Consider the following 13,066-nt stretch of genomic DNA (forward strand, 5'->3'; position numbering starts at 1 on the left):
TGAAAATTTGGTGGTTCTAAGGCATCGCCAAGCATATAGGATTGTGACTCACCAAACATAACGATGAGGACCCTGCAGCCCTTCTCAGACTGTGTCTGAAATTGTTTGTTTTCTGCTTTTTGATTCATGCCGAAGAACAGCATTAAAGATGAGTGTAATAATGGCTTGTGTGAAACAAAATCCCATCATCTATATTCTACAGCCCCGGACATGATTTTACTTATAAAAGACTGGAAAGTAAGAGAACAGGAGGGGGGCATTTTAACTAGTATATTATCATAGGGAGAAAAAAAAAACCTTAAAAACAAACAGAGCAGTCCAAAAATTGTGAAAGTCAAAATTTCTTATTCGATTAAAGGGTTAGGTTATATAGAAAGTAAAAGGGTGAAAGACTAAGGAAAGAAATGAGGATTTGAAGTCCACTGGGGAAATAAATTGTTACACAAGGCCACCACTTGCAGCAGTCCAGCTTTGGAGAAAGCATTTCCCTGCCATCAGCAGCTTTTCCCCATGTTTGACACATGTCCTTTTCGGTGGCATCACACTAGCAGATACCCTCCTGGGCAACTGGGACAACATCAGACTGTACAGATAAGAAGTGTTGAATGATTGCTTTTGCCTTCTGCCCTCCACACTTCCACTCTGGCCTTTTTTTTTTCCCTCTCAGCAGTCACATCCCTCGCACCTGAACATAACATTCAGTTCAAAATCACTAAAATGTTTCCCTTCCACCTTCTCTCTGTTGACTCTAATTGTCCCTGAGTTTCCTTTTCTTAAGCCCCAAAGAACTCCAATTAGTGATAGTGTTAATTGAAGCACCTTATTTCTCCCAGGCAAGACCGATCTTCAGATAGGCAGGAAGACAAAACTTAAAATAGTAACCGAGCACCTAATAATCATTGCTGAGCTTGGCATTGAGGAAATATAAAATGATAAAACACTGTCTTACCCTTAACCTAAAAAACATTCTTGTTATTTGTATACTAAGGCACTACTCGAAAGAACTGATCCAAGTTAAGAATATTAGGCACTAAAGCCATAGAGATACATTGTGAGGTCTCATGCTTCTTGCTTAACACTGTTTACTCTAACACCCTTTAAACCTTACCCTGTATGAGTATCTTATTAAAAGCCATTTTATAAGTTAGCAGTGTATCTCCAAAAGAACTAAATATAAAAAGTAGATTTGCAGATATTTGAAGGTTGACCCTCTAAGCTATAGAATGATGATTCCATCTTGTCAAGAACATAATTGGTAGGCAGAGCACGTGAGCATAGTGACTAGTGGCAGCCATAGTTTATCTGTGCAAATGAGGAAATAAAAGATCAAGTCAGGGGAATGCTTGGCTGAAATATGGCAACTTCGTGTTTGGTAAAGTCTAAAATAATGATGAGAAAGATACAGGTCATAAAGATATTTCATTAGCTCTATTCTCTTCCTCCTCATTTAGCCAAACCCAGATAATTATCTCCATTCCTTCCTCATCCCCTTTCATACGAACATACTTGGGAACTATTTCTGGACAACAGAAAGATGAAATAAATGAGGATGATCAATAGAGTGGAATTTCTTTCTTAAATTGTTCACAAACTCTTCCTATAAGTCATCTGGTCACATCCTATGGAAGCATATCTGGAGCCAGGTTTGCATTTAAGTGGAATAGATTCAAGTCATCTCTTACCCAAGAGCTATGACTACATCCACGCACATCACGCTGAAACACCCGCATAGCAACACCTCCAAGCATAGCAACAAGGAGAGGGTGTGAGCTGGCTAAATGGGAGATGGTGACCTTTATTTGAATATCTGTATGTATAGAGGGGAATAGTCTTAATAAAGTTTGGCACATTTTTTAATATATTGTGATATTTTGAAAGCAATATGCTTCCATTGTAATGACATTTTTCTGTCCCTCAAGCTCATTAAAAAGAGATCTTACTTGTATACTATACAATATTCAATAAGCCTGTCTCTGTTATTTCTCTGGCACTTAGAGTAACTTGTGAAATGTAGACAGTTTATGAAATAAGATTCTGTCAACAGAATGTGATTCCAAATAAGGATTTTTTGATAACTTAGCAAAAGTTTCAAATACTTGACATATTTTCTGAGATTGTTCTTTATTAAGAAAGTATACTGTGATTTTGAAATACAGGAATGAAATGAAATTATATGGTAGTAGTTAATTAAAAGTAATAAATATTTACAAAGACAAGCATAATGTAAAGAAAAAAGTGACCCCCTCCGATGACAATAGAGTGAAAAGAGAATGAAATCAAAATTTAAATAGAAAATCCATTCCTTTACATACAGAGAAAGAAACTCTTTAAAAATGAGTGTCATGAGAAACAATCACCTGTACACATTATCTGATAAATTGTGAGTTAATACATATAAGCAAGTGATGTAAAACATTACAAATATAGTAAACATTGCCATTTTTGATGTTGTCACCAAATATGAAATTATTCATTCAAAGCTTAAACTGAAGGTTATTGGGCATGAAGAAATAATTGGGACCAAAATATAAATCCTAATGGATAAAATATTCAAGGAAGACAAACAATTCCCAGCTTCTTTAAAGTTCACATAAATATAAATGGCAGGGCCTTTGACTTGAGGAAGACCTGGGCTGGATTTTGCCTACTCTGTGACTTCTGAGACAGTTTTCTCCTGTGTGAAATGGAGATTTTGAAATAATAATACCCACCTCATAGGACTGGTATAGGTTAAATGGAATAGTTACACCTTATTTGCCAGGTAAGAGCTCAAACCGTTAGCTATTATTATTGTTGAATTTGGCATCTGTTAAAAATGATCAAGTGAAATATTGATAAATTAATCAATCTCACCAGTGACCTCTACATGTTGTTAGCCTAGTTTAAGTTTTATTACACTTAAGGGAACTTTAATTAAGTTACTTTAAAATAACCTGCAATTCAAGCACACCATGAATTAAAGAAAACCTTGACTTTAATCAGTCCGAATTGATGGTACTTTTACGGCATGTGGATTACCCTAAAAAATGGACTGTGTGAAATGTGACGATATGTGCTAAAGAGTAAGAAAAGGAAACTAATTCTTTTGGATTGATTGTTTTCTTTTTAATGGAGAAAAGTAAGCCTTTTACTAAAGGCCCCATAAAGAAGAATTAGCTATACAGTTTCTTGTTATTTAATAAAAACATTATGACCAAGCCAGGAAAACTGGAAATCCAATGGACACACTGACACATTGAAAACTGACAACTTCATAAATTTGTTTTACCATCAACCAGTTATCCTGTTAGCAATCCACTTATTTCTACAGTGAAGTATCTTGCTCATTTACCATTGTGATTGTTTACTATCTCCCCTCTTGCATGCTTCAGAAATAGGAGCCTGCTGTTCTGTTCATCTGTCTCACCCCAGGGACTCCCCAGTGAGCACTCAATAAATATTTTTTGAACCAATGAACAACAGTGGAAAATTGAATAATAGAGCTAGAAGATACTGACTACATTTTCTACTAGTCCTGATTCACAGATTATGTACTATAATATGTGAAAGAACCCCCCAGAAATAGGGAATTTGAGTGGCCTATGCTAATTTTCTGAAGATATACTCAAGTGAAAGAAAATTCTTTTTCTTGGCTCTAATTTAAGCCTTCCCTTTTTTCCTCTGTGGCTCAGGAGTTGGTAAACTGTGTGATTCTTGCTTTTGGGTCTAAGAATGTACCAAGTCAGTAACACACAGAGTCCCAACAGGTATAGACTGTGGAGAAGCCTTTCTTCAAAGTTTTGAAGAGCAATAGTGGAATATTAAATTGTTAAAGTCTATGGACTTCTCAGTTTTATTCTCAGTTTCCATGGGAAAAGGAGAAAAATATAGTGAGAGATTAATTAATTGAATGAAAGCTATTCAAGTCATATTTAATGTGAGGCTTCTCATAACTCAGTAAGTAGGAATACCAGAATTCCTAGAAAAAAATATCAGAATGTCATTCTTTTCTGAAAATCAGAACATACAGTATTTAAGATACATTGTTCACATAAGATTAAGGCTTAGAGCTAAGGAGGACTTCTGCTCTAAAATTTTACTTTTTATCCTCAAAATAAATGTATCAGACATCACTTGGTAAATGTCAAACTGCAGCCAAATATTTACAAGTGTGACTTCCCTATGATTTGGCACCAAAGAACTGGTTTTTACATTCCACCATCAAATTCCCTTACAGTCTTCCAAAACACAAGGACATTTTTGAGGTGTCACAAAAAACAATTCAAATGTCATGTTGTAAGAGAGTGAAAAAATAAAAAAAATAGAAAAAAATAAAGCTTCTCAGTCAAGGAACCAAATTTAATCAAAGTCAAGAATCTTCTGTGAATCAGAGTTTATATTTGTTCTAGTCGTTCTAAATCTACCTGATGATTCAATATTAGCTTTGAAGGATTCAATGCTCTCACAAAGTTTGGGGCAAATGTTAACCTACTTTAATTCAGTCTGATAACGGATTGAAAAATAACTTGAAATAAATTTACGGGATTGAATCAACCCCTCCAGAATTACTCCAATTGCTATCAAATTAAGCACAGGAGAAGTGGAGGGGAGAGGAGAGAGAAGCAACAGCCTTCCGCACCTTATTGAAAATGAGTCTAAATTTAGAGGCATTTTGGTGAAAGGTAGGAATAGATGGGAAAGGAAGGTAAGAGAGCAAAAAACTCCGGCTACTTTTCCTTTTGTCTGGCTCTTGTAGAGTGTGTTAGTCACAGAAAGACTAAAAACATCTTTAGGAAATTTTCTTTTCTTGTATTCAACTGAAAAAATTAAGGAAACTCAGCTAAATCGTGGTGCTTCTAGTCTTTCCAACATAGGTAGGAGGAAAAAAAAGAGGAGAAGCGTAGATGGAGTAGTAGCAGAGGAAAAAAGGGAAGAGCAATTATTTATTGAGCAATTCCTGAGTATCAGAACTATAGGAAGGGCTTTTCATACAATAACCAATATAAATCTATGCCAACCAAATACTAGTATCCCCGATTTTTTTTAATTGAAGTATAGTTGATATATAATATTATATTGGTTATAAGTATGCAACATATCAATTTAACAGTTATCTACATTATTAAATGTTCACCATTATAAATATGGTGACTATCTGTCAACATAGAAAGATATTACAGTATTATTGACTATATTCTCTGTGCTGTACTTTCATCTCTGTGATTAATTTATACTATAATGGAAATTATGTGCCTCTTTATCCCCTTCACCTATTTCACCAACCCACCCCAACCCTTTCCCTATGGCAACCACCAGTCTCTTCTCTATGTCTGAGTCTGTTTCTGTTGTGTTTTGTTTTGTTTTGTTTTTTAGATTCCACAAATAAGTGAAATCATATAGCGGTTTTTCTCTGCCTGGCTTATTTCACTGAGCATAATGCCCTCTAGGTCCATCCATGTTGTTGCAAATGGCAGGATTTCTCTTTTTATGACTAAATTATATCCCATTTTATATATGTACCACATCTTCTTTATCCATTAATTTATCGATGGACACTTCAGTTGCTTCTATATCTTGACCATTGTAAATAATGCAGCAATAAACATAAGGGTGCATATGTCTTTTTGAATCAGTGACTTTGTTTTCTCCGGTAAAATTCCCAGAAGTGGAATTGTTGGGTAATATAGTATTTCTATTTTCAGTTTTTTAAGGAACCTCCATACTGCTCTCTACAGTGGCTGGACCAATTCATATTCCTAAAAACAGTGTAGGAGGGTTCTCTTTTCTCCACATCCTCACCAACAGTTGTTATTTTTTGTCTTTTGGAGAGTGGCCATTCTTACTGGTGTGAGGTGATATCTCATTGTGGTTTTGATTTGCATTTCCCTGATGATTAACAATGATTAGAAACATCTTTTCATGCACCTATTGACCATCCATTAGTCTTCTTTGGAAGCAAGTCTATTCAGGTCCTTTGCCCATTTTTTAATGGGGTTATTTGTTTTTTTTGGTGTTGAGCTGTATGAGTTCTTTATGTGTTTGAGGTATTAGTGCCATATCAGATATATCATATGCAAGTATCCCGGTTTTATAGATGAAAAAACTCAGGCATAAAAAAATTAAGTGATTTTCAAGGATCAGACAGTGAGCAAGCAGCAAAACTGTGATTTAAACTTGGATAAACCTATGAAATGCCTCCATTCTTTGAAGAACTACTCCAAATGGCTTCCAATAATAACAAAAAATAGCAGTGAAAGCATCTAGGAAATTCTCTAAGCAGTGTTCCTACCCGTACCATCTAAACATTGTTTCCTGAATGGGATAAATTCAGTTATTTCACCCAGCTTGTTTTTTGCCTTAGGGAGATTTGGATGAAGACAGAAATATATAAATTGCAAAGAAGATATCACAAAATATACACTTAAGAACTATTTATTTTTTATTATGACAATGAATACTACATATTAGAAAACATAAGATAATTTGAAAGGAATAGTTTGCTGGCTTCGGAGACAATTTTATTTCTACTAGAATATCTTTGGTCAGAAGCAAAAGTTGGCCACGTGATGGATTATAGGTGAATAAAGAGTAGGAATGGAGTGCGTGTACATCTGAGATAGTTAAAGCCAGCTCCCATAATTAACTGAATCAAGTGTGTGAGTCTGTATCTACATATCCCTTATTAATCTATTTTTGCTCATAAATGAAACTGGTTAATTTGATAATAATTTAAATGCAGGAAAGCAACAAATTAATCAAAATCAACTAAACTGGAAATCCTATAGAAATAGACAAATCTTAATGGTTTAAGTATGTGAGTTGCTGTTTTATAATAAACACAATAAAGCATTACAAAAATGAAAATGTCATCTAAGCTTTGATAATTAGAAAGACAGAAAGCAGGTGTTGGAGTTCCATTTTATTTAGGCAACCTAATCAAATTAAACCTCACTTAAGAAGAAATTTATTCAATAAACTTACCTGGTATAACCTAATTTTCCACATCTGGACCAATCATACCACCCTATCCCTTTCCACTTATGAAAAAATGAACTAATTCAGTTTAAATGACTGTTTAATTGAATTCCCTCCAAAGCATACACATGCACCCATTAAAAAAGCAGTATGTATAATTATGAAGGGACTTACATATTTGGTTTCTCGACCAGCTGCTCTTGGAAGAGTTGTAGGCATCTATATGAAAATAAAAATAATTATACTACTGAAGAAAGCAAGAAAACACTAAAAGATTCCATTTCTGGAATGTGTTCACCTTTTTTCCTAGTAAGACTTTCTAACCATTATACCCTCTTTTCTATACAAAACTCCCTGTTCTTTTGAAAACTATTTCATTAAACTGTATCACTTTAATATTTTTCCTTGCTGTTATCTATCAGCTTTTAGGGTAATATTTGCCTTATTTACTGATGATGCTCATTCATGGATCACAATAGATCCTCACAGAATTTTTGGCTATTTCAAAATTCTCACAGAAATCTCTATCCTCTCAATAATCTGAGCTGCTCAACTCCAAAGATATTCTTATCCACTCCATTTCAGTCATCCCCTCCAACATCCCTACACTTTGCCTTCACAAATAAAATGGGAAATCTCTGGAATTTCAATTTTTAACATCTTAGTATCAGAAGTCTACCTCCTATCAACCATCTTTTCATCTCAAACATCCTCAGTGCAATATTTCTTTGGCATCATTGAGACTGCAAAATCAATGAGCCTTACCAACTCCATTCTGGTTTTATTACCTCTTCACTTATACGTATTTCATATTCTGTCATTTTAATACCTTAATTTCACTTACCTCTCTTTCTCCTTGTAACAAACTCATCTCAACACACAAACAAACAAAACGAAAAAATAACAAACAAACAAAAGAACCTGGATGGACCTAATCATCGATTTTCTTTAGCTGAGGAGCAAAGCATTGCTCAGGAAACTCTCTCTCAACCACATTTATTTCATTATAGACAAATGATTATCAACTTCAAATGGGCATTCAATACTGCCCAGTAAGAGTCAGTTTTCTCTTGTAGGTGCACTTTCCCACTTTCTCAGATGAGATGACTATCTGATTCATTCATCTACTGTGTGCAAGGAACTGTTTTACATTCTTCAGACTTAGCAGCAAACAGACAAAGATGCCCTGCCGCGCTTACAGCAGGATACAAGATAAAGAATAAAATAATACATAAGTAAATTACACCAAATGTTAAAAGATGATAAATGCAGTGAAAAAGAAGAGAAGAAATAATTTGAAGCCAGGGGAATACAATCTTTCAAAGGAAACTTTGCTTCTGCCAAATATGTTATGCTTTTTTTGGACAACCTAGATGTTAAAGAAAGAGGTCAAGAACCCTGAGATCTTCCAATTTCAAAAGGGATGGTCAGTCTAGAGAAGGTGACCTTTGAGCAAAGATTTGAAGGAGGTGAGGGAGTTGGCTATGCAGGTATCTAGATAAAAAGCATTTCAACAAGATAGAACAAGCTTGAAGTTCTTAAAGTAGATTTCCACATCTGAGAATGGTGTCTAGAGGACTCAGAGCAATCCTTCCATAATAGAAAATAAAAAAGATGGGTGAAATATTGAAAACAAAGTTAAAATATTGTTTTATTAAAAGCACTGATGTGCAAATAAGCGATTGAAGAATTTGTGGGCAAGATAAGGAACAGATGTGAATGTGAAGAGAGGAGTCAAGCATTTGAGACCTGCTTGTGACCTGAGGATGTTTGCAAATGAGTCACTTGAGAAGCTGATCCTAACTTTTGACAGTCTCAGAGGTGTAGAGGGAGAGAAGTAAGAATCCAGGACCTGCCCAGACAAGATTGATCTAGCAGTCGTATGGTAATCTGCTTGGCCTCTAGTCATTGAAAATGACTGTTTAGAAAAAATCTTCTCAAAAGTTTAAATTAAGTGATCCTTTGCTAGTACTGATGGTGGCTGACAGAAGCAAAGAAATAACTCTCTTTAGGAAGATAGTATCATCTGAAACCTCAAATAATTTCTAGAAATACATTTTCAAAAATAAATTTTAAGCACACAGTAAGATTCAGATACACAAGAAGGGAAGACCAGGTGGGTAAGAACAAGCAGAAATAATGAACCACCAAAAAGACCCACCCAGAATGCAGAAATTTGTTTTCTTAGAACCAGACTGAAAAACAACCATACTTAACCATATTTTTTGAGACGAAAGTTAAGCTTTCAAATTTTCACAGGGAACAAAAAACTGTAAAAAATGATACAAGTGATTTGAAAAAAACTAAATGTGTTAAGGCAGGAATATGCCTGGCATATTCAAGGCACAGAACCTAAGTGAGCAGGGCCGGAACAGACCAAAGAGGAGAAACGAGAGCAGTTTATGGAAATGCTGGGAGCCCAGATCTGAGAGGCCACATCAGGGTCCTGTAGGGACTTCGGCTTATACATGAGGGATGCATAGGCACTGCTGGTTTTAAGTGGAAGAGAGTCATAATCTGACTTATGCTTTGAAAGGATCTCTCTGCTTGATGTGTTGAGAATGGATTATAGTGAGGCAAGGATATAGGAAAAAGGCTATTGTACTTTCCAGCAAAATAGGATGGCTCAGTAGTATGGATGGTATGGAATAATCACACTCTACATGTATTTTTGGTGGAAAAGATGTAGAATGTGAGAGAAAGAGAAGAATAAAACTTGACACCAAAGTTTCTGGCCTAGAGCAAATAAAAGATTGAAATTCTATCCAAGGAGATGGGAAGGCAGGATATGGAAATGATTTTTGTGGGAGGAAATCTAGATTTCATTTTTTAGAAATCTAAATGTAAATGAAGAGTAAGTAATTGGGAGGTTGGAGTTTGAGAGAGAATCCTAGACTAGAGATATAAAGTTAAGAGATGTCCCTATATTCTTGGTTTTCAAAACATGAAATGTAGTGAGAACACCAAAGAATGAATGTAAAGAGGAATGAGAAGCTCAAGGACAGAGCCCTAGAACATTCCAGTATTAATAGTTTGGGAAGAAGAGGATGCATCAGGGAAGGGGACTAAGAAATAACACTGACAAATGAGGTAGAAGAAAAACAGAGAATGTGGTGTCCAGGAAAGCATTAGAGGAACGTATAGGAAACAGGAAGGACTGATAAAATGTCCCCAATTCTGTTAATATGTCAGTTCAGATCAGGGCTGTGCTTATATGGGGAAGAGTTCAGGAACCTTGTACAAAGTAGTTTGGACAGCACAGTGGCTAAAGCCTGAATGCAAGGGATTTAAAAAAAAAATGGGAGAAGAATTTAAAGCAAAATACATATTTCTTCAACTTTTCAAACTCTTCCCCATCACACTGTCCCTCCTTAGTCTCAGTTAATAATCTTAAAACTTTCTTCACTGAAAGATTTAGTTATGAAATAACTAGAGTTATTAATTATAAAATTCTTCATTTTCCCAACATTGACCTAGAAACATATTTATATCTGTATCTGTGTGGGTAAAACTGCAATATTTTCAGAATCTCTCACCTGGTCTTATGCATCTCCATATCAATAGGTAATTACAAGGGGAAGAGATGGCTTATCTGAACCAGAGAGGTTGGATGGGGTCCCTTTTTGCAGCCGGGTTGCAAGAGACACAGGTAAGCATAAGTGGACGACTGCTTGTAGGCAACAAACAGGTTTCTCCCACTTTATTTCTCCTTTGACTGATTTCAGTTTCAAAGGTATTTTGCACCAGGCTGTGAGAATATTTCCCCCTGGAGATACATCTGGCAGTAGTCGGCAGGACCTCTGAACCTGAAAACTGTCTTCATGGGTGCGACCGTTGGGTAGGCTGTCCCTAGAAATGGCGGGGAAATACCCGGAACCCCCACTGTAGATGGTGGCGAGGCCCAGTAGCTGCAGCAGTGGAGGATGCAGTTTACCTTGAAGGCCCCTATCTGTGCAGCTTCCGGTTGGAGAGTCCCTAATGGGGAATTCTAGGGTAAAGCACCTCCTAGAGGAGTGGGGTCTTCCCCAGAATTGGGGAAGGGTGGAGACACCGGAAGCTGTGGAATTAGCCCTCCATGAGATAGAAGACTGCTCAGAGGCCCTGAGTGTCCGTGTAGCAGCTAGGATTGTGCGAAGTCTGTTTCTTGAGATAGTAGAAAAGGTTATAGAGGAGAGAGAGAGAGAGAGAGAGACTGAGGCAATAGAGAGACACACTTCAGCATTGCTTGGAGAAGCTGGGCAATGACCTGTGAGATGCCCTTACAAAAGAGACAGTTATTGAGAAGACGGGTCCTGCTCCTGGAAGATAGGTTAGCAGCAGCGAGGGGGGAGGCAGCAAGAGAGTCCATTTTGCAGGAGGCCATGGAGGAGGGAGAAGAAAGAGTGGTGCCTTCAGTCCAAGAGAGGGTAGAGGAGACACCGGGAGAGGATGAGGGGATGGGGCCGAGGGCCAATCTGTTGCTGAGGCCACCACCCAAGGCACCAGCCTCTCCCATGTTAAAGGCCCACCTGGTTCTAATTAAGAAAATAAAAACGCAACAACAGCAGCCTCCTCAGGAGGAGGAGCAGCCCCCTCCCCAGGTTGAGGAGCACTCCATGCTTTGCCCCTATACCCAGGAAGAGTTGGTGGACATGAGCATCCTATTTCGGCAGAAGCCGTTGGAACCTCTGCTTATGTAGCTTTTGCATCCATGGGATATGGGGGTGGAAAACACTGTCATGTCAGGTTCTGAAATGGATAGACTGGCTTCCATGATGACTCACCCTGCCCTCCGGCAGCAGTTACAAAGTGCCTGTCAGACCTCAGGGAATCAGGCCCTTCTGGATTGGCTGACAGCTGCCACCAGGACAGTTTGGCCTAATCAGGGTGATTTACCATACTTACCCACTAGCTGGAAAACATATACAGAGCTCCAGCAGGTGTTACGGGAGCTGGGCATGAACAATGTCATCTATAATATGGACCCACAGGGCTCCGATGAGGAGTTGCTCACTGTAGGAATGAGAAACCTGGTGCTTTATACAGCTCTCCCATCTCTCTTTGGCACCCTGGTGACTATTCTTGCCCTCCACATAGGGCAGCCCATAAGTGAGGCTACTCATACTTTAGCAGACCTGGGGAAAGTGGAAACAATAAGTAAAGGCTGTAACTGAAAGGAGAGGTGCAAAGGACCCCCATGAAGGTCTCGAGGACCCAGATGTGGGTTGATTTGATAAAGGGCAGGGTAGTGAAAGAAAAACGTCATGGGCAACCCAATAGGATCTTGTTAGAACTGTGGCACCAATTAAAGCCAGAGCAGCAGTTCCAGCTGCTGAGGTCCAGGACACGGAAGCCAGAGGCAAAGCCCCATGTCCAGCCTGTGTCCCTGCAAGACTTCCTGGGGGACAGAACTCAGGCTCTGCCTGGGCCCTCACCCCCACAGGATGACAATTGGGTGTTGCAGTTCAACTGAGGGGAAGGTCAAGGCCCCCACCTTGGGGCACATGGTAGGGACCAGAGGCCACATGTAGAATTAGCAATTAATAGGTCCCCTGTGAATGTATAACATGTCCTGGTGCTGGTGGACACGGGAGCTGAATGTTCTCTGATTATGGTGACCCTGAGCATTTTCCTGGGAACCCCGGCTGTGATAGATGGTTATGGGGGTAAGGCAGTTAGAGTGAAGAAAGCCCAAATACCATCGGGGATAGGGCATTTACCCCCAAAGGAGTATACTGTGTACATTTCTCCCATCCCTGAATATATTTTGGGAGTCAATATCCTGCAGAGCCTGTGGTTACAGACCACCACAGGTGAGTTCAGACTGAGGGTACATGTGGTAAAGGCAGCTCTGAGGGGACATAAGGACCCACCTGTAGCTCTTCCTGTACCTCAGTGGGTGACAAATACTAAGCAGTTTAAATTAGGACACAAGGAAATTGAGGAAACTCTACAGGAGTTGGAGAAGGTGGACATCATAAAACCCACTCATGGTCCTTTTAATTCCCCAGTGTGGCCAGTGAAGAAGCCAGATGGCTCCTGGTGTATGACCGTAGATGACAGGGAATTGAATAAAGTCACACTCCCTTTACATGCTGCTGACCCTCTATAGCAGCCCTTATGGACACACTCA

General features: G+C 38.2%; 1 protein-coding gene across 20 annotated transcripts in view; it reads right to left on the bottom strand.

Annotated features, from left to right (window-relative positions):
* Positions 1-13,066, bottom strand: part of MLIP (muscular LMNA interacting protein) — a 256,856-nt gene that overhangs the window by 81,896 nt on the left and 161,894 nt on the right. For all 20 annotated transcript variants that reach the window (XM_036916355.2, XM_036916348.2, XM_036916354.2 and 17 more), the window contains one exon: positions 7,129-7,173. In XM_036916355.2, the coding sequence (XP_036772250.2) occupies positions 7,129-7,173 (45 nt within the window). The remainder of the gene's footprint in view (positions 1-7,128; positions 7,174-13,066) is intronic.

This window comes from Manis pentadactyla, chromosome 16, assembly GCF_030020395.1.
Source record: "Manis pentadactyla isolate mManPen7 chromosome 16, mManPen7.hap1, whole genome shotgun sequence".
NCBI lineage: Eukaryota > Metazoa > Chordata > Mammalia > Pholidota > Manidae > Manis > Manis pentadactyla.